The sequence below is a fragment of the Rousettus aegyptiacus genome, unplaced genomic scaffold (genome assembly GCF_014176215.1).
Source record: "Rousettus aegyptiacus isolate mRouAeg1 unplaced genomic scaffold, mRouAeg1.p scaffold_m13_p_3, whole genome shotgun sequence".
Lineage (NCBI taxonomy): Eukaryota > Metazoa > Chordata > Mammalia > Chiroptera > Pteropodidae > Rousettus > Rousettus aegyptiacus.
Genome location: NW_023416306.1, coordinates 104,929,444 through 104,955,052, shown reverse-complemented (window position 1 = coordinate 104,955,052; position 25,609 = coordinate 104,929,444). Strand labels below are relative to the sequence as shown.

Sequence of the window (25,609 nt, the reverse complement as noted above, 5' to 3'; positions counted from 1 at the left end):
ATGGTGGGAGATTGTGCCAAGCACACGGAGAAGAGCAAGTCCAAAGGCCCTGAGGTGGAGGCTTCAAGAAACAAGAAGGTGAAGCTACGTGACTGGACAGCAGGTGGGGTAAGATCAGAGATTGAATAAGGTTGCCCCTGCAGGGCGTCCACAGACGAAGCCTGTTATTCTGAGAGAAGTGAGGGGCGACTGAGGTTTGTGAGCAGCTCGGTGACACGATCTGACTGACACTTAAAAACATCTCTCTGGCCGCCAAGTTGAGAATAGACAGGACACAGGGAGGGCTACTAAGGCTGGGGCTTCAATCCAAGTGATGGTGGATGGTGGTTTGAACTAAGATAGGACAGTGCCAGTAGAGAGAATTTGATAATAAACAATTCAAAGAACTCAATATATAGAGGTTCAGATGGTAATATGCAGTGCAGAGAAAAATAAAGCACAAAGCAAGATAGGGAATGTGGAGGGTGTTGCAATTTTTAAATGGGATGGTAGAGATGAGGGTGCAAACCATGGAGATGTCTGGGGAAGAACTTCTCAGGCAGAGCACCAAGCCCTACAGAGGCTGGCGCCTGGCATTGTCAGGAAAGAAGGAACCAGAAGCCTAGAACGGACTGAGCCTGGGGCAGGAAGTGGGGTTGAGGGTGGAGTCACAGTGCTGTTAGGACTTTGGCTTTAGGGAAGCCAGTAAGAAGGTTTTGTGTAGAGGATCAGATTCACCTTCTCATTCTGGCGGTGTGAAGAACAGAGTATCAAAGGGTAAGAGTGGACATGGGGAAGTGATTGGGAAGCAGGTGCAACAATCCGGGTGAGAAGTGAATGCAGCTCAGCAGCATGGTAGCTATAAAGGTGATGAAGAGCAGTCAGATTCCGGACACACACAGGTGGGAGACAGACCATCGAGATTTGCTGACAGATTCAATGTGGGATATTAGAGAAAGAAAGGAGTCGAGGATGGCTCCAGATTTGGGGCCCAAGAAACTGGAAAGATGGAGTTGCCATTTACTGATACAGGGGAGGCTGTAGGAGGATATGCTGGAGTTTGATCCTGGACATGTTTCTCGTTGAGGCGGGGGATCTAGGAGACATCCAGTAGAGATACGGAGAAGGCTGTAAATATATGTTTGAGTTTCAATGAAAACAATTTGGGGAGCCAGTGGACCTTACAACCAGGAGACTGGCGCTGTTGACCTAGGTAGAGCAGAACCTGAGGTGGAGGCTGAGTAGAGGTGGAGACACTAACCAAAGAGACTGAGGTCAGCCAGACTTGGGAGGACCGGGAGGGCGTGCGCCTGGAAGTGAAAACTACCGTTCAGTCTTTAAACATGATGTTTTCAATGAATATTTCATGCTGAGAGAAAACGCTCACCGTTTTGTGGGGGGGAAGAGCACCATGTGAAACCCATGTAACAGTCGTTATTTTTTTTTTTTTTCTGTACATGGTAGTGGTTGAGGATTATTGCTATTTTCTTCTTTACAATTTTCTGTATTTTATTAATTTTCAACATTGAACACATATTACTTTTATAAGGATATTTGAAAATGAACATTGGAAAGTGGCTTTTGCTGCTCAGAGAGTACTCCAGGCTATTTCTGCCTCAAACGTGTGCCTACAAAAGGGAATTTAGGTCTGTCTCTCTCACAGTGGATGCCACTGAAAGGGGGCAGTTCCACCCCAATCCAGGGGCCTTCAAAAGGGCTGTGGTCAGTAGAAGCACCCTGGGATGGGGTGAGACTGGTCAGGTAAGCACTGGAGGCTGTGCTGACGCTAGGCAGGCCCGATCTCAAGAGCTGCTGAGCTGGTATCATCTGACCTGCCAGCCATGCTTCTTAGAACCAGAGGCACCAGAAATGCCATGTGCATCCCTGGAACAGACTGTGGGTTCACAATGCTTGGCCTAGCATGGACTGACAGATGGACAGACAGCATCTTCATTAAAAAACAGTTTATTAGCATCTCTGCCACCCGGCACAAGTGAAGATCGGCTCCGTCCCCCAGTGCCCAACTTCCCCTTTTGAGGCCCTGAGGAGCCCACTGCAGCAGGCCCTGTCCTGTGGCAATGTCCTTGTTCATTTGACCCCAGTCCCATCGCTCTTGGGCTAGGGCTAAGCCCCACCTCGAGAAGCCATGGGGATGGTCTCTCCTGAGCGACTGTTGTCTCCAGCATCTGAGAAGACGCCCCCACCTCCAGAGGCCGGGGCCACATCCACCTGGATAACACCATGCACTTGGGAGAGCTGTGGGCTGTCCAAGCTGGCGATGAGCTGGCGGGGGCCTGGTCGCACAGGCACGAACGTCTGGCGCAGTGTCACTGTCTCGTTGCCCCCAATGTCGCTGTGGACAGAGACAGGGTCATGGGGGTCTGGGGCGACTGGGGGTGCAGTGGGGAGTAAGGACTGATAGGGCAGCCAGGAAGGAAGGAGCAGAAGGGGGACCCTTTGAGGCATTTCTGGGCTCAGCTGGAATCTCCACACCCAGGACCAGGACAAAACTTGAGTCCCAAGGCCGCCTCCACATGACCAGGTCAGTAGCCACCCACACAGTTGCCTAAGCTAGAAATCTCCCAGTCATCCAGGACTCCTCCTCCTCCCTCCCACAAACACCTGGACAAGACTGCTGCACTGCCTACCCCTCCCCTCCATCGCCAGCTCCTGCTTAACTAGATCATGCCCACCCTACCTGGCGTTTCCAAGACCAAGGAAACTTCGAATAGAGACTTTGGGGCTTAACACAGTATTTCCAAATGCTTTCAGTTTTGCCAAGAAAAAAAAGTGGAGGAAAATTAATTATCCTCTAACAATCATCTTTCCAAAGAAGGAGCATTTTAACACTCCAAAACATTGGAAGAATGTTAACAGAAAAAAAGGAAAGTCCTTTTTAAGAACAGACAACTGTCATCTTTGCATTGACATACACACTTGTGTGTGAGTGAGATACATATGCATGTACACACAAACACACACACACACACACACACACACACACACACACACACACACTCACACTGAAGTAGTGCCTTTATTTTCTCCCTTCACGGATCTTTGAAAAATCTATTCCCAGACCACCCCTTGGGAATCAGTTTCTCCAACCTTCTCAATGGTCTCCTTGCCTCTCATCTCATTTCCATTTTATTCTCTAACCACTTGCATTTGAGCTGAATCTTTCAGGGCTTGGCTCCCTTGCTGCTTATGAGATGACACTGTAGCTCCCTAACCTGACATGCAGGCTCACTCTGACTCAGCCTGCCTGCACAGCCTCAGCATCCCACACCATTCCTCCTTCCCACCAGCCCCTCTGGGCTCTTTCCCTTCCCTGAACCCACCTTCATTTCCATGCTTTGCCCTGGCTGCCCCTGCAGGCTCACTTCATCTCCTTAGTGAGGGCTCCCTTGAGCACCTCCCACGTTCAGGGAAATGAATCTCACCCTTCTCTGAGCTTCTCTAGCAATCTACACATACACCTTATGCACTGACCATGATTGCAATGATATCGCACTTGCTCATGCCTGTTACCGTCTGTCCTTTCCCGCCTGTGCCTAAACCCTTACCTCTGGCCCCCTGCTCAACCCAAGCCTGTCTTGGGGACCCTCTCTGAAATCATACCCTGAGCAAATGCCTCAGTTCTCCAAAGGAATGAACTGACATCCCAACTTTGAAAACAAGCTGTCATTGGGGCAAAACATTTAGCTTAGAGCCTGTTTGCAAAGGGGGAGGGGAGTCCCTGGACCACTCTGTACTCCTATGACTACTGTCAGCTGAGTGGTTTAGGATAAGTTACTGAACTTCGCTGATCCTCACTTTCTGGTCTGTAAAATTAAGTGAACGTAAAATGAGGGGGTAAAGATAAGAAGAGCTTGAAGGTGCTTCCAAGCTCCATGAAGAAGGGAAGCAGTCAAGACAGGGGGATATATAGTCTGTTATGTTACAGACTTAATTGCTTAATCGCTAGACTTCCTATCATGACAGATGACCAGAAATTAAGTCTATAATATAGCAGGTAGGCTTTATAGCTCTGGTTGGTTACAAATCGGTGTTTTTAATTTGTGCCCACTTTTCCACAGATACAAAATTAAGGTTTTTTTAGGCTCAGACCAACCTTCAAATGTCTATTTGACCCATACTATAATTGAACTGTACCATTTCAGAACCTAGCCTTTATTTATAACGTTATTTTCAAGAGAAACTTCTTTCCATGTTCCAATCGGGGATGTCAAGAGCTCTCTCTCGCCTGGTCTTAGTGTCAGGTGAGAACTTTCCCACACCCCTGTTTGTGAGTTTAAGCTGAGCACATGAGCTGCTAAAGCTGGACTGTGTCTGTAACAATGAGCACAGGCAATCGATTCCCTAACAAGGACACCAGAACTTGCACCAAGTTAGCACTGTCCTTCAGTTCTGTACTTGTTCAGCCATGTTGCCAGTGCTTAAAACATTTTTTAACGCATTTCCCGTTTGCCCGGAGAATATTCACCGGCGCTTGTGGCAGCAGCGTTTACCCCAGGGTAACTCGTGGCTTACAGTCCTAACCTTACCCCTAAAGTTTGGTATGAAATATCTTGCTTTTACCATTATTTTTGCATCACTCTAGTATATTGATAGTCTTTGGAAATAAATCACATCATTCTATTTATAGCAATCTGTTTTTAGTATTTCCATTTACAAAATAAAGTAATTCTCTATCGCTGAAAAGTCAAATCCTAGAAAACGTAGCATTCTTATGTGTGGTGTTAAATTAATGCTGGCAGTGAGCTCCATTTTTTTCTAAATGGGAGAAGTGGTAAAACTCCTCTCTGATTTTTCTTCAGTCATTGAAAACCACACACACATCACTAGCACCCAGTCACACACCCACATCCTACGCTGTCCCTTCTTCACAGCCAAGCTTCATTTCTGATTGAAAGGGTGTTCTTACCCACCTTATTTGTCCACTTCTTTACTCTTAGCTCTAAATGACATCAGGCTGTTTTCATAAAATCGAATGCACCCCCCCAGGAAGACCACTCTAGGGATGTTCTAGAGAATGTGATTCAGGCTCTTGAGGGAAATTCCTAAGAAGGGTTTGGAACAGACTTTCAGCCTCCCCTGGTGACTGGTTAGTTGGTGACAATAGCTGTCTGGAGGAGCAAGTTCTGGAATGTTTATTAAGTGGCTAGTCACCATGCTGGGTGGCACACCTTATACTATAATGGGGTTCCATACCACAGCCTTTGATGTGCAAACTAGAGCAAAGTAACACCCATCTTGGAATCTGATATATCTGAACCAACCACCCAGGGACTTCCCCCTGAGGGCTCTCAGTGGTGCTGGTGTCCCTGGCCTGGGTTCCAAGCAGCTGAGGAGCCACAGGATGTCCAGGGAGGAATTACCTTGAGAAACCATCACCCAACCCTCTCTCATTTACTAGTGAGGAGACTGGGGTCTTTAAGTGTGGTGGAATTCATACATGCCCCACAGCTGAAGAGAGGGGGCCAGGTCTCTAAGCTCAGCTCAGTTGACCTCTCCTATACCCAGGCAGGGGCAAGGCTCAAAGGTCTGGCGGGGCTGCTGAGGGAAGTCCAGCTCTGGGGACTCCTTAGAAAAGTGGAACCTCCCTCTATCATTTGCAGGTGAGAGATGCCTACAGAATGAGCTTTCTGGGAGTCCCAGCTCCATTCTCTGAGACCTTTGTAGGGCAACAGGGGGAAAGCACTCCTTTGTGACATAGGACATCATCATCCAGGGTCCAGACTAGAGCAAAGATTAGATAAACAACCTTTTCAGCTTTGGATCGTTAGCAAAGTGGAGGCCACCACCAGGCAGAGCCTGCTGTCTGTGGGCAGGGACCCTCTGCTGCCCCACCCAGCCCCTCAGATGCTCTTTGTCTAAAGAGGAAAAGATATGCATCTGTCCCCAGAAAGCTGATTGTAAAGATCGGCTTTTGGCCTTCTCTTCTTTCCCTCTGTGCTGTTCCTGGGGAGGGACAGGGCAGCTCGTGTGTGTCTGTGTTAGAGGTGACAGCACAGGCCCAAGAACACAAGCACTGTGTGTGCCCTCACTGGCACAGAGCCTCACCTAGTCCAGGATCAGGCCTAGGCAGACTGATAAGGGCCTGGGGTGTGGACCCATTTTCTCAGCCCTCATGGCACAAACCAAGTAACAGATTTGAGAGTGTGTACGTGGTGCATGTCAGGAGGGAAGAGCAGAATTAGGCCCTTAGGAACTGTGAGACTCTGTGAGACGTGGCCATCAGCTTCCCCATCTGTAAAGTGGGGTGATGGTGGCAGTATTCAAAATAATAACTCCCAACAGAGCATCAAGTTTGTGCCAAGCACTATACTAAACACTTTACCCACATCATCTCATCTAATTCTCTCAATGACCCTCAGAGCCAAGTACTATTGTTATCCTCACTTTACAGATGAAAAAAATGAGGCTCAGAGGAGACAAAGTCAATTGCCCAAGGGCACATAGACAGTGAGTGATGGAGCTGGAATTCGAACCTAAGTCTAGAGAATCCCAAAGCTTTACTTTTAATTATAGGATGGTCTCTAATGTACTTTAAAGGGATTTTGTAGTCTCTCAATGAGAAAATGTCCCTGAAAGTGCCTGATCAACTCCTGAGTGCTGAACAGTGTTAATGAAGAGTTGTTAATGATTCCTATGTGACATTTTAGCTCCCTAATGAGATGGTGAAGCAGAGTGGGGAAACGGAGCACAGCACTACGCACAGGTCTCCTTAACCACTGCTTGGACTGAACCGAGTCGGGAAGTATTGCTGGCTGGCCCCAAGCTGCTTTGATGGGCCCTGACAGATAGTACTATCCCGACCATCCTGACAGAGAGAGAAAGCAAAGCTGGAACTTAGGGCAGCCTAGGAGGTAGGCAAGGGTGGCTGCAGGGACAAGAGGAGACGCAGGACTCACCCAACGTTGAGAATCTTGGGTCTCTGTAGCCCAGAGCCCTCGAGCCTGAAGATGACGCTGGTGAGGGTGACGGGCAGGGGGTTCTTGAAGACAATCTGTACTTCGCACTCCTGGCCAACCACGGCTGCTCCCAATAACTGAGAGAAAAAGAGACCCACCCCACATCAGAGAGCCCGGCCAAATACATGGGGTCCATACATTCCACCAGAGAGGGATCGAAACCTCCCCAGTCTCATATTTCTGCCCGACAGAAGGCTCTGCATAAGCCAGTGAGGGAAGTCCAAGCCACTTCCCAGCTGAAGCCACCACGGACTGGCAGAGATGAGATCTCATTTTACAGGTGAGGAAACTGAGGTCTGAAAGCCCAGACCCAGTCCCTGACCTTCTCCTCTTGGAATTGCTCATCAGGCCAGCCTGCTCCTGACTTAGTGCCCTATCTCCTTCCGTTCCAATTTCCTCCAGTCTCTGGCCATCCCTTATGCCCCAGCCTGCTGCCCTCACCGTGAGAGAGAGGTCTGGGGTACGCAGACGGAAGGTGTGCTGCTTGGCCAGCACCTGCCCGTTCTCCTTGACATGGCCCGAGACGTTAAGCAGCATGGATCCCTGGTCCACAAGGTGGGGCTGGTATTCCTTGTAGGCCACAGGCATGGTCACGCGGTCCGCTGGGGAGAAGAAGCATGGTGTCACCAAGGTCTGCTTCCCCAGGCATGGCCTCCTGGAGTCTAGCTATCTAGGGGGCAGGGCTGAGGAAGGAGCACTTACAGGCTCCTGGGGCCAGCACCACTTCCTTCTTGCTCTCCTTGAAGACAGACCCTGTGACGCCAGTATAGAAGGTGACTGAGAGGTAGAGGTGCAGCTTCACAGTGCGGCGGCTGCTGCCACGATTGGTCAGCACCACACAGATAGTGAGGTCCTGCCCCATCACTGCATCCTGGGCCTCCACCTGTATCGCCACATCCTCAGCTGAGTCCCGGGTGGCATACACATTGGGTTTGCTGCCGTGGGCGGCCGCTGTCTCCACTGCCTTCCGTTCTGCTTCTGAGCCTGGAGGTTGAGGGTCAAGAGTAAGGTTACCACTCCTGCTGGGGTGGGTGGGTGCTCAGTGGGAATACTTTGTGTGGGCCAGAGCTGGCCAGGTTGGGGAGATGGTACCTTCTGGGTGCTTATAGATGTGGGTGATGTTGTCCCGCATGTTGGAGCCAATGGCCTTTGTGATAATGAGCGTGCCAATGGCCTTCTCCTCCACGTACACAATCTTGAAGCTGCCATCATCTTGTCGCTGCCAGTAAACCTTGTCACTGTTTACCTATTGTGGGAGTGGTGTGTGAGCCAGGAATGAGTAAGCCAGAGGGTCTGAGGTTGGACCTGACCCCTGCCACCTTCCCTTGCTCCTCGGGGCTATGGGAACGGCTAGGTCCAAAGGCTGGGAGCTTCCTGCCAGTGCCAAACTGGGAGACTTTCCAAGCTGAGCCAGACGAGGCCAGAGAGCCCGGAAGAAGCTGGTCTAGGAGGCTCCTCACAAAGCACTTTAGCATTAATAACAGTAATCCCTTACACTCGTTCGCTGACTTTATGACTTGTAAAGCAGTTTCATACTCAGTATTTCTTTTGATATTGAGTACAGAAAGCACAGCAGCCATTATTATCTTTTACAAGTGAGGAAACTAAGACTTAGAATGGGTGCCTTGCCCGAGGTCACGCAGCTGGTCAGTCAGCGGTACGGTCAGGCCCAGAGAACCCAGGACCTGTGCCAGTGCTCTGGCCCTCCATACTGCCCAAGAAGGCATGCAGAGCACTGCCCTCACCTCAGCAAAAATGAAGGGTGTGTCGTACTTCATGTAGACCAGGCCATTCTTGATGGACTCCACTGAGCAGGGGCCACAGCAGAAGATGCCTAGGGGAATTGCAGCAGGATGAAGGTGAGAGATCCAAGGTGGCCACGGGGACCCTCAGATCCAGGGGAGAGGCCCACCCATCCAGGTCCAGTGCCCACTGCCTTGGGGTCATCCAGTCCAATCCAGGGGGGCAAACAGAAGAGTGAAATTCCATCTGGCCTCAGTCAGTGTGGGGAAGGGGTAGGGCCGGGGACAAGCCTGCCTTGTTAACATTGGCTGATGATAAATGGTGGCTGTCTGTGATATGAAGAGGTCAGGATCCCCTATATTAAGATAAATCCAGAACCTGCGGTAGCTCTGCTTGCTGGCTGGGAGACCAATGACACCACAGCCACCATTCTAGAAAGATCCAGAACAACCCTTCAGCTCTGCAGCCCACTGTGTCCTCTCTGTGGGGAGGTGGGGGAGAAGCTGGTAGAAACAGACTCTGACCTCATCGTACTTAGGAGGGATTTTTAGAAGAGATGGGCTGACCCGGGAGGAGGCTTAACAGTAAATGAGGGCCATCCAACAGGAAAGAATCCTAGAAAACACTTAGCCTATGGCCTCCTTTTACAGATGGGGAAATGGAGGATCAGCAAGCAAGGAGATGTCAGAATCTCACAAGACAGCTGGATACAAGAGTACGAAAGGAGCTAATATTTACTGAGTAGCTACTATGGTCCAGGTATGCTGCTAGTGTCTCTAAAATGTAATTTCTCCTTTGATCCTCCCAACCACCCCATATAGTACACATTATTTCCATTTACGAACAGGAACACCAAAGCCTAAAGATGCAAGGAATTTGCCCAAGCTGACATATCTAAGAAGGAATCAAGCTGGAATCAAGCCTGGGTTATGCTGGCCCTAGAGCCCCTGCCTGCCACCCACCCAGAGTGGGGACAGGAACTCAGTTCTCCCAGCATCCTGGGCCAGGCTGTTCCAGCATTGCAGGCATTGCTGGGTTGCACAATTCAGGGGGCACTGTTCACAGAGATGATTAAGAGGGAGGGGTCTGGCCAGAGACCAGAGGAGGAATGTAGGCTCAGCGAGGGCTATCTGACCCAGGGCGAAGAAGGGAGAAGCAGAGGGAAGGCAGCATGAGGGGTGGGTTGGCTGCTTGGGGATGGAGTGTTAAGGTGGGAAGGGGAGGGACCTATTTGAGAACAGAGTGTATGACAGGTCTAATTTTTGCAGAAATGTGTATTATGGAAAAGAGACTAATGGGTTATATCATCAGTAGTTATCTCTTAGGGCTGGATATAGGGGTTGATTTTTTCTTTGAACCTATCTGAACCCTGATTTTTTTCCTGTACTGTAAATATTATTTATAGAGAGCAATGGAACAGACAAGAGAAGAACTTGGTGAAAGTGAGAATGTGTGTCAAGAAGGGAGGGAGTCAGGGCCCGGATTTGCTCTGCTGCTGACCTAATGCTCTGTGCATAGAGAAAGTCACTCCACCTCTCTGAGCCACTGTTTTCCACGTGTCCCACAAGGGCTTGGAGTGCATTCTAAACCCAGCTGATCTTTGGCATCACCAGGGGAACTTTCAAATATATAGATTCCTAGAATCTATACCTGGAACGTCTGATGTATTAGGTCTGTGGTGGAACCTAGACGTTTACTTAAAACTAAAACATCCCGAGAGAGAACAGGAAACATTTACATTTTATATTATTCAATTCTATACTTTTTTCCCTTTCAAGTATGTATTACGTATCATAATCACCTTTTTAAACTTTAAAAATACATAAATAACAGGGTCCTTCAATCGATCATCTCTACGACATGTAAGTAAAAAAGCAAATGAGAATAGTGGATTTGTTGGCAGAAGAAAATCTGTCACTGAATTCTCTCAAATCTTTTGACTTTTGAACCATCTGAGTATATTAACCATTATAAATAAATAAAACTTAGGCAGATAATTATGTGGAAAGGTGAAAAGAAAGACTACATGACTGATAAGCCCATTTAAAGAACCACGGTGTTCTTTAAAAGCAGCAGTCCCCAATCTTTCTGGCACCAGAGACAGGTGCTCCTATGAGAATCTAATACTGATGATCCGAGGTGGAGCTGAGGCAGTGATGCTAGAGCTGGGGAGCGGCTGCAAATACAGATGTAGCTTCGCTTGCTCACACGCCGCTCACCTCCTGCTGTGCGGCCCAGTTCCTAACAAGCCATACACTGGTACCAGTCCGCAGTCCAGGGGTTGGGGACCTCTGTAAAGGACCTGGCTCTATGACTAAGTCCAGCGCTAACACTCCAGAGTTTGTTACCCAGGTTGGAGAGATGGAAAGAAGGCCAAGCGGGGTACAGGAGCCAAGCAGGACCCTGCCTCACCACTGCTGGTCTCCTGGGGTGTGGCGTCTACAACTTGCCACCCATCAAAGCCGGAGGGCAGATCCGGCCTCTTCATCCAGCAGTCGTTCCACACGTGGAAGTTCCTGGAGGGACACGGAAGGAGTGCTGGGTCTGAGCAGCCCATCTGGGACCTCCCCAGCACCCCTTTGGCATCCAGGTCTCGGGTCACTGTTCCTTGGAAGGCATGGGCAGTCCAGCCCCAGCCCCAGCCTCACCAAACAGAATCATGGTTCAGGTGCTCAAGAGGTTTCATGTTCTCATCAAAGTAGATGTCCATGGTGAGGGATGTGTCTGTGTCATGTGCTGAATTGAAGTTGGTGACAGTACGAGTGGCCAGGCCCAAGCAGCGTAACACTGTGGAGGAGCCAGGGTTGGGTTCAGGGCCCGGGGCCAGGGCAGGGGTGGGCGCAGGTGAAGCATTGGGTGAGGGGTAGCTGGGGGTAGGGGTGGGGTGTAAGGGCAACTGTAGATGCCGAGCTGGGTCAGGGGTGCTAGGGCCAGGGCGTGTGGAGGGTTAGGGGAAGCTAGGCTGCCTGCCTGGCCTTGTCCCTGCCTAGCCTTTCTCCCTCCCCTCCCCTAGGCCTCTCTCTGGTTGTTAACACTAATTAATAATAATTAAGGTCAGCCTACCATCCACCCCAACCTGCCCCTGCACTGTAGCCACAGCAGGGCCAGGCTCATGAAGGTGGAGCTTAGCTTCCCTCCCTCCCCCTTTGTAGGGCCCAGGCTACTCCAGTCCCAGTTCCTCTACTACCTGTGGTGGTCACACCGGCGAAGACCCAGCACTGGCCATAGGGGACAGAGTAGCCAGTGCGTAGGTAGCTGAGCAAAATCTCCACACTGCCCACCCATGCTGATGGATTGGTGCCTCGGGAGTAATCGCCAGACCAATTTCCAATCAGGACCCCATTGTCATCCAAGGAGTTTACCTGTTCAGGACAAGATGAGGTGGGGGTAGTTGGAGGAGAGGCTCAGGACTCATCATGTGGTCCCAGCCTAGCCCCTGACCCTGCAACCACCCCTTACCCCGAAATGCTTCACGATCTAGCCAGTAGCCGAAGGCTTGCCACCCTAGAGCCACCTACCCCCCAACCCCCACGCCTGGTCTGGCACAGGAATGTGAATCCTGGGTGTGCAAAGTATTGGGTTTGGCCCTACATTCCACAAGAGCTAGGACACGTGCCAGAAAGGGTGGGGTGGGGGACAGGCAAGGGAGGGACAAGGAGGAGTAAGACCCCTCCCACAATACCCTTTGCAAGGGCAGGGTCAGGGCTGAGGTCCTGGAGGAATCAGAAAGGGCAGGAGTGGGGGGCCAAAGGAGGCAACAGTAGGGCTCAGAGCCACAAGGGTGCTCACCATGGCAGAGATGACCCGGGAAACACTGACTGGGTCCCCACGGCCTCCATATGGCATGCCCCGCCGGTCCAGGATGTACAGGCAGGCATCTAGCACACCGTGGTCAAACTGGAAAGAGGGAGGCAGAGGTGACCACAGCCCACCGTAGCCAAGCTCCACCTCTAGGCCAGCACCTTCTCTCCCACTCCGCTCCACCTGTCTTTAGCTCCCCCAAGTGCATGTGGCCCTCGCCAGCCATACCTGGCCATAGTTCCAGGTTCGCTCGCCAATCTGTGCTTCAGTCCCGTAGTAAATTCTCCCAGACTCATTAAGCACGTATTCCTGCCGCCAATCCTCATGGTCCACGTATACGATGTCCTCTGTGTCCCCAAAACAGACATGCCTGATTCCCTCCAGCCCTCTCCCTGGGCCCTACCTTCTCCTAGGCTAATTCTGCAGAACTCATGTCTGCAGAGGAAGACCAGAGATACCTCTAGGCTGAAAGCACTGTTTCCAGAAAGCATGGAGCAAATATGACAGAGATAATGGGAAGAGGGTGGCTGTAACCAGGGCCCTGCACCAGGAGAGGTGAGGCTGTGTGACTTTGAGCTGGTCCCTTCACTCAGACAATGAGAGACAAGCTTCTTCTAAAGTCAGACACCCAGGCACCACACTGGATCCTAGAAAAGGAAGCCCCGACCTCCCTCCTCTCCTGTCTATTCCCTGCTCCTGACTCCAGCAGACTCACCTGGGCACCAGGGATTGAAGAGAATGTAGATCTCATTGTGTGCGTCAAAGGGCAACAGGAACTCGCCAGCCTCTGAGCGTGTACGGACCGTGAACTGAAACTTGCCGATGATGGCATTGGGGGAGGTGTGGACTCGCAGGTTCAGATTCTGCCCACTGGACTTGGTCACCTGGGCCTTCCAGCCTCCACTGCCCCGCTTGCCCACTGGGATGATCACGTGGGTGCCCTTGCCCACCTCGGGGTTGTTTCCTGGAATGGCGAAAGCAGCAATTAGCTGGTGAAGCATGACCAAGGTGGGGGGAAATGGAGCCCCACCCAGAATTTGTATGAGCTAGTGTGTGTGTGTGTGTGTGTGTGTGTGTGTGTGTGTGTCCCTCAGTTGGGCCATCTCCTTAGTCCGTGACAGTCTAAAAATAGTTCTGTCCCCGCCCGAGGCCTGTCCACATGCCAAGGCAGAGACCCAGTCCAACATCTCAAACCTGTTCCCCTGACACTGAATTCAGAGGTGTGCAGGAGAGATCAGGCCACTGTCACCCTCTGCCTGTCTGACTGTCCCAGCTCCTGAGTTGGAAAAACAGAGCCGCCCTGGCTGGGTCCAGATGCCTCAACCTCATGTGAAAGGGCAGTCAGATCCTGAAAGGCAATTCTGCCTGCTCCCTGGCACTGCTGCTTCCAGAACCCAGGGAATCCCTGGTGGAGGTGGTGGGGTACCTGGGAAATTAGAGGCTGGAGTGGGAAAGGCCAGGCCCTAATCAAAGGGTATGAGGAGTCGCCCGCCCCCGGCAGCAGCATAATCACCAGCCTGGGCAGTCAGTGGCCACCAAGCAACGCGGTAAGGGAGGCATCTGCTCTGGGCCATGGGGACAGAGGAAAGAGAGACAGAGTTGCATAGAGAGAGTAGGGAGAACTAGCCACACCCTGGAGAAGGAGAGCAGACACCTGAGGAGAAAGAATATTGAGACAGATGCCCCTGGAGGCTTGAAGAGGGTGGGCTTAGGAATATGGGGACATCAAGACCCTCCCTGAGATACACCCCTAGGGACACACACATGTGCACCAGCCTTATGTGGCAGAGGAGAGGAGTTAGACGAGGGAGGAGCCCAAAGATGCCCCTCTAACCCTAATACCAGGGCTGGGAGGCCCTGCTAGCCAGCATCCCTGCCCAAGTTGTCACCCTTCCCACTATAAGCCCCACTGACCTATGTGCAGTTCCAGGGTGACACTATCAGAGGACTCATAGGGCCGAGACAGGAAGAGCACCATGTGGAAAGCCTGCCCACGGCGCAAGATCAGCTCGTCGTACTCAAACTCATCTGTGTGGTGCTCTCGGCGGTTCTCGTCTGAGCGTGAACTCAGCAGATCCACACCAGTCACCACCAGCATGCCCTCTGCAAAGCCACAATTCCAGGTCAGTTGAAGCTCCAAGGGGAGCTGAACTCCCCCCCCCCCCCCGCCCCATCATTAGCCTCTCAGGTTCCCAGAGATGCCAGGATGAGTATGTCCCCATTAAGCCCTTTTGGCTCTCAGCTAAGGTGGACAGGCCAGCCTCACCTCGGATTGTGCCATCTCCAGCTGCATTCACGCCACCGCCTCGGGAGTCTGAGTCCCGGGGCCTAGGTCTTCGGCGTCCAGAGCTTGACCCTCGACCCCTGGAGCCAGAGCTTCGGTCTCCGTGGGGGTCAGGCCCCCCGTCATCATCTGCCCCACTCCTGCAAGAGCAGCAGCCACAGCAGCGAGCCCAGAAGGAACGGCTCCCTCCGCGAGACCGTCTGTCAGGCTCCGGCTCTGGAGAAGGTGTGGCGGGGGGCTGCCAGGGGTTCCCGCCCCAGCGGCCCACGTCTGAACGAGGACTGTCCATCATCGTGTTCATGTCTGTGTGGAAGAGGCAGGGAGGCTCTGGTCATCCTCTCAGATCTCCTTTACCTAGGACACTCCGGCCAGCCCGGCCAAAGAGCTGATTCTGGTCCCAGCCAGATGATTGAGATGATCTGCTCTTGATCCAGAGATTTCCCCAGACCCATCTAGTGACCCCCCTCGAAGACTCCTCTCAGATTCACCTAGAGAAACTTCCCGTATTATAGAGATGAGGTTTCCCTTTTCATCCCCACAGACACCTGCCAAACCAGATGCCCAATCAAGAAAACTGCTCAAGGACCCATCCCAGGAAATGTGTGGACACTTGTCACAGCCACAAGACCCAGCAGCATAGACCATCCCTTGGCCTGCTCCCTCCACCTGCCAGCTCCTCAGTCTAAAGATCCACCAACCAACCGCCTCTAGAACCCATTTCTTAGCAGGGATCTCCCACCCAAGGCTCCTCACAAAAAACAGGCTGGTGATATGCTGGACTTGTAGTCCTTAGCATTCCCTACGTTGGGTGAAATCCCTCTCAAAGTATCTGCGAGAGGCGGCGCGCAGAGGTGCTGGAACCCACGCTCCCCAAGGAGGCTTCGGGGCAGCCTTGCTGGGCACGCAGGCTCAGGCTGGCCCGCACTCGACCTTGCTGGGGACAGATCTGGGCTGGCGCGGACCCCAAGCCGCGTCCTGTGGCTCAGCATCTCAGGGCCCGTTGGGACCCCTCACCTGGCGGCGGTGCTGGCGACTACAGCGTTGAGTCCCGCGGCCACGGTGGAACAGGTCGGGACTGATGGGACAGGATGGACGCGCCTGACGCCACCACACAAGTGGAAGGTGTGGGATGGGCGGGTAGGTGGTTTATGAGGGGGGAGGGCGGGGCTGGCTGCTGGGAAGAAGGGGGAGCGTTCTCCTCAGGGGAAGAGGCCAGGCCCCCTGGGGGCTGTCTCCTGAGGCAGGGGCAGGAAATAAGCTCTGCCCCGGCCGAAACCTGTTTCTCCTTTCGAGGAATTGAGCAACCTTGGAAACAAAATAGTGCAGGAGAGGCTAGGGAGGGGGCGGGGTCGGGGTCTGTCAGGGATGAAGCTGGGGCGAAAGTGGAAGGCTTTGGTGGGACAGCTACCCCAGGCCGATTCCTGCTAGAATGGGTGCTTAAGGAGCATCTTCTCCTGAGGGTAATGGGGCAAGGAACCGCCTTCATCCACACCACATATCTAGCAGACCTTTTGTTTCCAAGCTCAGGCTCCCAACCTGTGCTCTCGGCAGTCCCTGCTGCTAGGCTCCCATGCAGCCCAGGTCAGGCTCAGCCCATGGGTTTGGTCCATGGGCTTGGTCCTGGGACTTGTCCTGCCAGGGAGGTCCCTGAATCCCAAGCTGCAGACTGGTGACATCAGCAGCCCGGCCCTCATACTGGCTCCACCAGCCAACAACCCATGACCTGCCGGCTCTACCTGATCCTCTGACCCCCACCCTCACCCACCTGTCCTTCCTCTTCCTCTAGCTGCTCCGCAGCCCCAGGAATGAGTGAGCTGCCTCCAGCTTCCTGTGTCCTTCCAAGTTTGGGAATTGGTGGCGGTGGAGGTGTGTGTGTGGGGGCGTGTTTGGGAGGTTGCTCAGAGTAGGAACAATCCCTTGTTTTCTTCCCCTGGCCTGGGATTTTAGGGAGGCTTAAGCCATACTCTAAGGCTCAAGTGGGAACAGAGCACCTGCCCCCACATCCCCACTTCCCAACCCTGCCCCAGGCTCCAGAACTCCCTTCTCTCACTGAGAGGAGTGGTGTCTGGTCAGCTAGAGTCCGAGGTTCTCTAACCTGGAATCCTTCCCGGGAATCCTGAACAACTGGCTCCAGGTACCTGCCCTGTGCGCATCCCATCTCCACCCTGACACAGGGGAAACACCAGGATGCTGCTGAGAGAACTGCAAGGCAAAGAGAATGCCAGGTATCCTCAGGGAGGATCTCTTGGGAGAACTCCCAAGAGATCTTGGAAAGGTTGAGGCCCTCTTCTTGGGGCTTCTCCCCTCCATCCCACTGATATCCCACCTCTGCCCATTGACCGCTGACCAAAAGACAGTAAAAACAGGGTTGGCTAGAAGATACAAGGAAGCCAATTGAGGAGAGGGTGAGTTTGGTGATGATGCATCAGGCAGGGAGGTGCCTCAGGGAGTGGGGACAGAGGCTCCAGGACCTGGCAGGGAGCCCTCCACACCCATGATGCCCTTTTCCTGCCCCAGCCCTAGCAGGGGGTCTGCCCTCACCTCCAACACTTTCAGATGACACACCAGTGGAAATCAAAATCCCAGGCAGATCTGAGGCAGGTCAAAGGACTTTGCTGAGGGGCTATTTGTGCATCATCATGGATATGGGAAGAGGCAGGACTCTGAGGGTCTGGATGTGTGCATTTGCACACATGAGCCCACGTAGATTCCCAGGGGACCAGGAAATGCCTTGTCACACTCTCTCCCTTTTGTTTCAGTCTCTTTCCCCACCCAGCCAGGTTTGACTCAGTGCCCTAAACCCTGAACCGCTCCCCTTTCCTCCCTCCAGGAAGCTTAAGTGCCTCAGCACTTTCAAAGTTAGGACAAGGGGTGTGTGTGTGTGTGTGTGTGTGTGTGTGTGTGTGTGTGTGTGTGTATGCACATGTGTTGGGGGAATATCATGAGGACAGACGCCTGGCTCAGTACCTTAGGGGGCTGAGGCCAGGCCTTGCCCAACCATTCCACATCCATACAGAAGTAAGAACATGAGTCTGGGATGTGGAATGTACAGACAGCTTTGGTTCCAGCACTTGAGCTTAGCAATCTTGGATGCAGCTTAATAGCAGTTTCCTCATCAGTACAATGGGGCCTAATCATTTCATCTCTGAGAGCTTATGAAGATCAAATGGGATCAAGTATTTTCAAGGGCTCTTCAACTGCAGAATGATACTCATGGGGACAGATAATGTTGTTTTAAGAGGGTGGGGAAAGGGTGCTCTGACCCACTCCTAGGAGCAGCTTTCTCTCTCAGCTGTGGTAAATGAAAACCAGAATTCCTGGACAGAGGGCATCTGGAAGGGGCAGGGGTCATGGGAAAAATTCTATGAGCCCTTCCAGTTGGAGACTTACAGCTGCTTTGTAGCCTAGCCCCAACCAAAGGGTAAACTCAAATCCAGCCCTCACCCTGATTCTGCCCTTAACACTGAGGCTTTGGTTCTTCATGACAAAAAGCAGCAGGACTGAGCAGAAAATGAAAGTAGACAGGATGAAATAACTACCCTAACTCTCTTCTTTTCTTTTCCACAATAAGTGGTGGTAGTAATGGGGAGAGGGGTGGTGGTGGCAGCAGCAGCTTACTTAGCAGACTGAGGGGGCCTCCCATTCTTTATTCAGTCCCAATAAGTTAGAGGGTAGAGGTACAGGCAGGGTCTCTTAGGTGAAGATGCTGCTGACTAAAGGCAGCAGTTCGGCCAGGTATTCCAAGGTGTCCACTGCTTGGCACAGGGGGTTGCCCTGTAGGTTGAGGAGGACCAGCTTGGGGCAAGAGGCAAGAGGCTGGAGTGCTGCAGGCTGCTGGAGACCTTGGGCAAGAGAGTCAAGGAAAGCTTGGCGGGTTCCCAAAGATCCATTTGCTCCTACGTATCCATCACTGTTCTCCCTCAAGAGCAGGGACTGCTGCCTGGTAGCCTGGTTGATGGGCATCTTGCATGCTTCCCTGGAGTGAGTAAGTGGCTAGAGGCCAGGCAGGAAGCACAGGGGGCAGACTGAATATTTTACTAGGAGTGGTGGAGACTATGGCCAAGGGGAAGGCAAGCCCTGGCTATAGTGACATCCACGACTCAGCAATGACCAGGGTAGGGTGAGTGGAAGTACAGGCCAAAAGTTGCTTTAACTTCCCATTTTTAAGAGGAATCAGAATTGCAGGTTTTTTAAATATGAAACTTCCTGATTTCATAATACTAAGTGGTACCCCAAAACATCTGCAGGCTGTCCACTTGTGAACTCTGGCTTGAGGAAGCCTCTTCCCCCCCTGCAGAACTCCACCAGTGCAAGTCAAAGATAGCCCCACATAGCCCCAGGATATTCCCTTTCCTTAGCTTAGACTGCCAGAACCCCCTCCCCATCCCCCTGAGGGCACCCACCCTGTTTACTGTCTGTCCCTTCCCAGTGTGGCACCTCACTCTACCCGCTGTCTGAAAGTCATCCAGAAGGAAGGATACGGTTGTTGTACAGTAAGAGCTCTTGCAGCCGAGGCAGGTTAGTGACACCGTCTAAGGACTCTATGGCATTATCATTGGCCTGCAGCACCTGGGGAGCAGGGAGGGCAGGGAAGACAAGGCAGGGCAGGCAGCTGTCAACCTGAGACTGACTGTACATGCAGCTGGGGTGTCTAGGGTGATCAGCTTACAGTGCATGGAAGGGCTTCTGGGTCAGACTGGATGATAGGGATAGGGGGTAGGGCGGAGGTCATCTGTAGGGGCTGGAAGGACCTTGGCATCTCTCTGTCGCGTGGGCAGACTTCTGAGGTAGAGGAATGGGAAAAGGACCACCCAGAACAGTGACAGAGGACTGAGGGCTTTACCTCAAGGCAGCGCAGGGCGGCCAGGGCAGGGGGCAGGGCTCGGAGACGATTGTTTGACAGGTCAAGATGAGTGACCAAGAGCAGCTGTTCCAGATGACAGAGCACCGTCAGATCCTGAGGAGGGGGATGAGATACCCAGCAGGGAGGGGACTGAGCCATCATTTATCAGGCACTTACTCTCTGTGCCCCACAGAAGCCCTTGGGATCCCAGCTGAGGAGAGGATGGGGTAGGTGGAGAGCTTACCTTACAACCCACCATAGTACATGCTCCATGTTAAGGACATGGAACAGACTGATTGCTGGTAGGGTGTCTAGTGGAGTGGATGGGGTGGGGGCAGGGGGCAGAGGAGAATGCTGGAGTAAAAAAGACTGGTAGGAACAGGCCTGGCAAATCTGGGAGATTGGTTTGGTGGGAGCAGAGGTGGGCTTCAGTGATGTGATAAAACTGACATGTTAGGAAGACTGGGAAGAGCCACACATTGAAGAAAAACAGAGTCTGGAAAATTTGTCAGGTATCTCTGGGAACTATTCAGGCTTTAGGCACTGGCTTGCTCCAATGCCGAAATGTCCAGAAAAAAATGTCCAGAAAGGCAAAGCCAGGGGTGTAGTGAGGCCGGACAGAGAGGGCCTCTGCTGAAGTCTAGTGAATAAACAGAAAAGCTGGCCAGGCCACGAGGAAGAATAGCGGGCCAGTGGGGCGAGGGTCCAGAGAAGGCCCTTGTACAATCCATACCTTGTGACTCAGGTGCAACACACGCACCTCTGCATACTCCATCTTGAGCACGCTGTTCTCCAGCAAGAACTTGCTGCGCAAATCATCCAGGTATGCTGCCCGCATTGGGTCCACAACCTAGAGGGGATGGACCCAGCAAGGAATGTGTGTCAGCTGCCTTCCTCCTGCCCACCAGGCCTTCCCCTTGCCTGTTCCCGAATGTCTAGCTTGCCTTGAGGGTCTGGAAGTACTGCAGTGTCTCTTTCTCATACAGGAGGGGATCCAGTGCCCGCATCAGCAGGATGATGGTGAGTAGGCACCCTGTGAGAAGGGTGAGAAATGGAGTCTCTTTGGACCCTCCTCTGCTCCCATCTACCTGAGACCCTTCCTGCTCTCCCCAAGCCCTCGCCCTCCTCCTGAAAGGGGCCTCCTGAGAGAAAAAGTTGCTCAGGGAATGGGGCCTCACATTTGTTCTCAGGCTCCAGCTCCTGCAGCTCCTTACAGGATTCAAGTTCAGACTGCAGCACCGTGGACTTCTCCACCGACAGCTCACACCTGAGGGTGGGTGGCGGCGGGGACAAGTGATGCCCATAGCCCTGGGCTACTGGCCATCCCCCCATATCCAGGTTGAGACCATCTGCCTGAGTCCCCAGCCTCCTGCCCCAGTTGCCTCATGCCCAGAGCCCAGAGCCCTCTTCTGTTGGCATGCTTCCCTGTCATCACCTGAAGAGTTGCTCATCCGTGACTGAGTCCCGGCACCAGCCCTCTTGGCGGCCTGAAAGAAAGAAAGAATAGGAGGCAGGAGGGGATACCCATGAGAGGAAGAAGGGATAGGGGTCTCCTACAAGGGGTGGAAGCTGCAGGTTGCATAACCTTTGAAGAGCACACACTCCTTCTGGGCATCGCCTGCTGTCCAAATGACACGAAATGTATGTTGGGGCAACTGGTCGTTGAGGGAGGCAGTGGGCAGGTCACAGATCTGGGAGCATTGGTCAAGGAAATGCCCAGTTATACCACTTTTCTGACTGTCCACCCTGGCCCTGCCCCAGCCCCACACTCTGCCCCACCAATCCTGGGATACCCAGACGTGGCTGGGCCGGTTCCTGCCATCTGGGGTCCTCCACTCCACAGCCAGGGGTGACTCATCAACCATAAGCAGCAAGGTCTCTGTTCTAGAGCCCACCTGGTACAGAGGACAAAGACAGACTCATCAGCCCCAACAGCACAAGGTCCATGATATTCTCCAGTAAAGCTTCAGGGCTCACCATGAGGGGCCGAGAGAAGGAGACGGTTAGACAGGCCTCGTCCCGGCTCACGTGCAAGCAGCGCAGAGCATCCTGGGGATCAGCTGGCGGAGGGGGGGGTGGAGGGAGGGAGACACAGCCACAGGTCTCCTTAAATCCTCTTTCATTCCTTCCAAGCCCTAAACACCCAGCCTCCTCCCTTACTGCTCACCTCGTCCCAGGAGCCAGCGGTGATAGAACCAGGCACTCTGATCATTGGGGTCAGTGAAGAAGGCGTTCTGAACCAGCTCTAGCTCTGCAAAGGCAAAGGAGGCGCAGCGCTGTGGTTGGGACCCTGGTGGGCTCCTAGCTGTCCCAATATCCAACCCTCTCCTTGGAGTACTTCTAGACCTCAGCTTCACTATATGCTGGCCTGGAACAGCAGCGGCATATATCAGTTTTGTTTTTCCCATTGGACACTTGAGTACCCTTCTGCCAGGGGCTAAATCATATATACCCCTAGAGCCAGGCACAAAATAGCTGCTCAGTAAACCCAAATGCAGGTTCAGGAACAGGGCTGGACTAGAAAGATGGTGCTGCAGAGTTCTCCCCAGCACCCCAACCCTGCTTACCTTTGAGCAGCACATCCTCAGGGAGGCGCCCCTGTGGTCCAGAGTCTGGCTGGGGGTGCAGCTGGGGCAAGAGGCAGGAACGGTAATGCCAGGAGGAATAGTTGGAGAAGTTTCGGGTGATGAGGCTGTCAGTGAAGGCTAGCTCCTCTGCAGGGGGAACGGCTGCCTGTGCAGCCACAAACCGCCGGTAGTCCCAGCAGTGAACTGGGGGAAGTATGACAGCACATCTCAGAAGCCAGGCAGGAAGTGTTCCCTGGCTGGTACCCGTGGAGTTCCCTCAGAGGCCCCTAAAAACACTTCTGTGTACTCCATGGAAGATACATTTGGCTCCATTATCCCTTTTGCCGTTAGCTCAGTGGGCCTGTCCTGGCCATCCCTCCCAACTCTAGGCCTTACTGAGGCCCTAGTACCAGGAAGTGGGGTAGGTGAGGGCTGTGGGGACAGAATCTGCAAGCACGTACAGTTCCGCTCATCAACCTCGAGGAAACGGGCACACAACTCCAACTCCCGGGCCCAGTTGGGCTCTGGAAGGCGGCTCAGCAGCCAGCAGCGGTGGTGCCAGGTACCATAGGACTTGGGGTTCACCCGCAGGCAGCTCTCCAGGAAACCTAGTTCTGCCTTCACCAGAGCAGCCAACTCCTCCGGGGACCTGCACCCAGAGGGGGATGAGGGTCAGAGCCCTCCAACACCCAACTTCACTTACCCCTGACTTTCTGCACCCAGTCCTCCACTGCCCTCTGCCTGTGCCCCTGGCTGCCCTATTCCTCCTCCATCACTGGATCCAGGGAGGGCAGGGGTAGGGCTAGACCAATCTTCCTGGGGCCCTTAACCCCTACGCACTTCTGAGCCTCCAGCTTCTGGAGCACCTCTCGTCGACAGTTCCAGAGGGTGGCAAAGTCAGGGTTGGCTCCCAGAATCTGGCTTGTCAGTTCCAGCACTGACTCATCCAGCTCACCAGCCTGGCGCTAAGAAGATAGGTAGAAGGGTCAGAGATCATATTCTCCCACTGCAGGGCTAAATAACATAAACGGAATTACAAAATATTCTATAAATTTCATATTATACAACAGGCACTACATAAAGTGCTTACATGTATCCTCTCATTTAATTTTCGCAACAGCCTTATGCAGTAAGTGCAATTATTAGCCCCATTTTACAGATGAGCAAACTGAGGCCCAAAGAGATTCAGTACCTCTTCAAGGTCACACAGCCAGTAAGTGATAGAACCCATATACGGATCCAAGCAATCTGAATCTAAGGCCCAGTTCTTGGCCTCTGTGCTATACTAAGGGGGCCACCTGGAGATGGGGTACCTCTGAGGGCCCCACCTTCTGGAAGACAGTCTGGGTAGCTGACTGGTATAGCTTCAGTTTCTGTTCCCGCTCTAGCCTTTTGGCTTCTGCCTGCTCTTCCGAAGTCTTCACCTTCAGGCGCCCGTGCTACAGGGAAAGGTGGGTTGGAAGAGTGCAGACTGCCTTGCAGAGGGAGGCCCACCGAAACCCAACAACAGAGGCCCAGGTATATACTGGGAAACCGAGAGGCAAGACCACTGGGGCAAGGGACATGGACATGCGGAAATGAGAGGCTGAGGTCAGGGGTCTCACCATGGTGTCGGCTCAGGGTTCAGGACAGGGAAGGGGTCCAGTGGTAGACCGTGAAACCTAGGGAAAGAAGTGTCAATCATGGGAGCCCCGCCCCTGCTAGTCCCGCCCCCAGTTGTCCCGCGGAAGCCGCACGCGAGGCAGAAAATCGACCCCCGGGGTGTAAAGGGGTCCTAGACAGACATTGCACGTGCAGGAGGAGGCGCCCACCCGGACTGAGACTTTCACCCGTGCGGCCCTGCCCACAGGCCGATCCCACCAGGCTGGACCCGAACCGGAACACTTGGGTGATGGGGACCACTCTGCACCCGGAGGCTGGTGCTACCCGCCCGCCCTACGACTTACAGGCTTTACCGCCCCCGGCGGGCGGACCCACCTGTGCTGGGAGGTGACGTGGGAGACGTGGAGCTACAGCGCCCGCCACCGAGCCCGGGGGTTGGCTAGAGCGGCACCCAGCCCCGGCGCTCCGAGGCCCAGCGCCCTCTGCAGGCCTGCGGAGGGACCTGGGCAGAGTAGGTGGGGTCCAGAGGCGCGTGCGCGGGTCTGGAAACGCGGGTCCCTGTTAGCTTCCTGGCAAGTACGAGTGCTCATGCGTGTCTATGGCCCGCTTGTGAAAGCAGCAGAAACTGAAGTTTGAGTCAGCGACTCCAACTGTAATTCAGTTGAAGAGGTTTCTCCAACAGCTGAAAACCACTCCTTCACTACTCCACCGACCTCACTCTGGCAGTACTGGCCACAGCCTCGTTGCTGGATCTGATGGAAGTACTGCTGTCCTCGTCTTCCTCGACCTTTACAGCATTTGACGCTACTGATTTCCTCCCACTTGACACCCTGCCCTGGCTTCTCCTCCTGTACCTCTGCCCCTGCCCTTTCTCCTAAGTATCGGTGATCACCAGGGCCTTTTCCTCACGCCCTTTGTTTTTACTTCACACACCGGTGCTGGGAGAACGTTCAGAAATCCAAGCCTGACTTCTAGGAATTGGAGCCTCTCAGGCCCCCAACCCGCCAGAGCCCTGCCCTGGGCCCATAAATTTTCTGGCTCACACTTTCTCTGGTGTTTTCATCCACTCTCATGGTTTTAATTAGGACCTGTAAGCTGATGACACGCAAACTTATATTTCCAGTCCAGATGTCTTGCAAGCTTTAATAATGAAAATGTGTATATGTATGTGTATATATGTATAACATGTATATGTGTGTGTATATATATCATACACACACACATATTCAAAATCCTATTAGATAACACACGGGTGTCCCAGAGATACTTTGAATTCCAAACGTCAAAAGGTATCATTGTCTCTCCATCCAGTCTAAACTGTGGCCTTTATGTTTCCTCCTGTAGTGAATGGCACTATTCCCTCTCCATTTTCCCTTAATAGCTCTAAAATACTCTCTCTGTTCCCATTGCACTAAGAATTTAAGCTCACTTCTTCCCTGGATTGTTGAAAGTATTTTCAGTGTTCTCCCATCTCCACCCAACCCCTCTATTATCAGTTCATCTTCCGTGCTGCTGGATCGATCGTTCTAAAATGCAAATTCAATGATGTCACATCTCTGCCTAAAAGCCTTCCATGGCTGCTGACAAAGTTTAAGGACAGACTTTGAATCTCTTAAATTAGCACATCAGGCCTTTTGGCACTGGGCCCTGCCCACTACTTTGGCCTCATGTCCTGCTTTCCCTTGTTAGAAACTCTTCATCACAGCTGATACAACTACTTGCAGTTTCCCAAACATGTTAACCTGTTTCCTCTTCTTGACTCTCCTTCCTTTGCCAGATAACTCCAATTTGTCTTATAGATTTAATTTGTGTC

General features: G+C 52.8%; 2 protein-coding genes across 10 annotated transcripts; both read right to left on the bottom strand.

The window, feature by feature from the left end:
* Positions 1 to 1,928: 1,928 nt before the first annotated feature.
* Positions 1,929 to 17,302, bottom strand: TGM1 (transglutaminase 1). Its single transcript, XM_016120620.2, has 15 exons — positions 16,880 to 17,302; positions 14,767 to 15,087; positions 14,415 to 14,603; positions 13,216 to 13,464; positions 12,729 to 12,847; positions 12,489 to 12,596; positions 11,887 to 12,061; positions 11,348 to 11,486; positions 11,112 to 11,215; positions 8,702 to 8,790; positions 8,049 to 8,202; positions 7,659 to 7,940; positions 7,398 to 7,558; positions 6,897 to 7,033; positions 1,929 to 2,332 (listed from the first exon to the last, which is right to left on the bottom strand). Exons 1-15 carry the CDS (start codon positions 16,935 to 16,937, stop codon positions 2,104 to 2,106), a joined length of 2,514 nt encoding a protein of 837 aa, XP_015976106.1. The 5' UTR covers positions 16,938 to 17,302; the 3' UTR covers positions 1,929 to 2,103.
* A 1,100-nt stretch (positions 17,303 to 18,402) lies between these two features.
* Positions 18,403 to 24,277, bottom strand: RABGGTA (Rab geranylgeranyltransferase subunit alpha). Of its 9 annotated transcripts, none has more exons than XM_016120626.2 (17): positions 24,172 to 24,277; positions 23,799 to 23,855; positions 23,523 to 23,633; positions 23,035 to 23,159; positions 22,656 to 22,843; positions 22,195 to 22,398; positions 21,795 to 21,878; positions 21,605 to 21,687; positions 21,421 to 21,522; positions 21,213 to 21,318; positions 21,063 to 21,114; positions 20,806 to 20,894; positions 20,572 to 20,660; positions 20,361 to 20,477; positions 19,628 to 19,741; positions 19,266 to 19,353; positions 18,403 to 18,626 (listed from the first exon to the last, which is right to left on the bottom strand). In XM_016120626.2, exons 2-17 carry the CDS (start codon positions 23,799 to 23,801, stop codon positions 18,478 to 18,480), a joined length of 1,704 nt encoding a protein of 567 aa, XP_015976112.1. In that variant the 5' UTR covers positions 23,802 to 23,855; positions 24,172 to 24,277; the 3' UTR covers positions 18,403 to 18,477. The 9 variants fall into 9 exon arrangements, with proteins under 9 accessions (XP_015976112.1, XP_015976111.1, XP_015976109.1 ...); XM_016120625.2 differs by lacking the exon at positions 24,172 to 24,277 and adding an exon at positions 24,006 to 24,134; XM_016120623.2 differs by having other exon boundaries at positions 21,213 to 21,522; positions 24,172 to 24,266.
* Positions 24,278 to 25,609: the final 1,332 nt, after the last annotated feature.

What these genes read in the sequence shown, in the direction of transcription:
- RABGGTA (XM_016120623.2), bottom strand. An exon ending in CCCAGACTGTCTTCCAGAAG is followed by an intron (nt 23,160 to 23,522) that starts GTGGGGCCCTCA and finishes CTATCTTCTTAG; the next exon opens with CGCCAGGCTGGTGAGCTGGA. An exon ending in TGAGGATGTGCTGCTCAAAG is followed by an intron (nt 21,879 to 22,194) that starts GTAAGCAGGGTT and finishes TTGCCTTTGCAG; the next exon opens with AGCTAGAGCTGGTTCAGAAC.
- TGM1 (XM_016120620.2), bottom strand. Translation starts at nt 16,937, where the DNA reads ATGCGCACAGGGCAGGTACCTGGAGCCAGTTGTTCAGGATTCCCGGGA. An exon ending in CATCTATAAGCACCCAGAAG is followed by an intron (nt 7,941 to 8,048) that starts GTACCATCTCCC and finishes CTCAACCTCCAG; the next exon opens with GCTCAGAAGCAGAACGGAAG. An exon ending in CCCCAGACCTCTCTCTCACG is followed by an intron (nt 7,034 to 7,397) that starts GTGAGGGCAGCA and finishes TTTTTCTCTCAG; the next exon opens with TTATTGGGAGCAGCCGTGGT.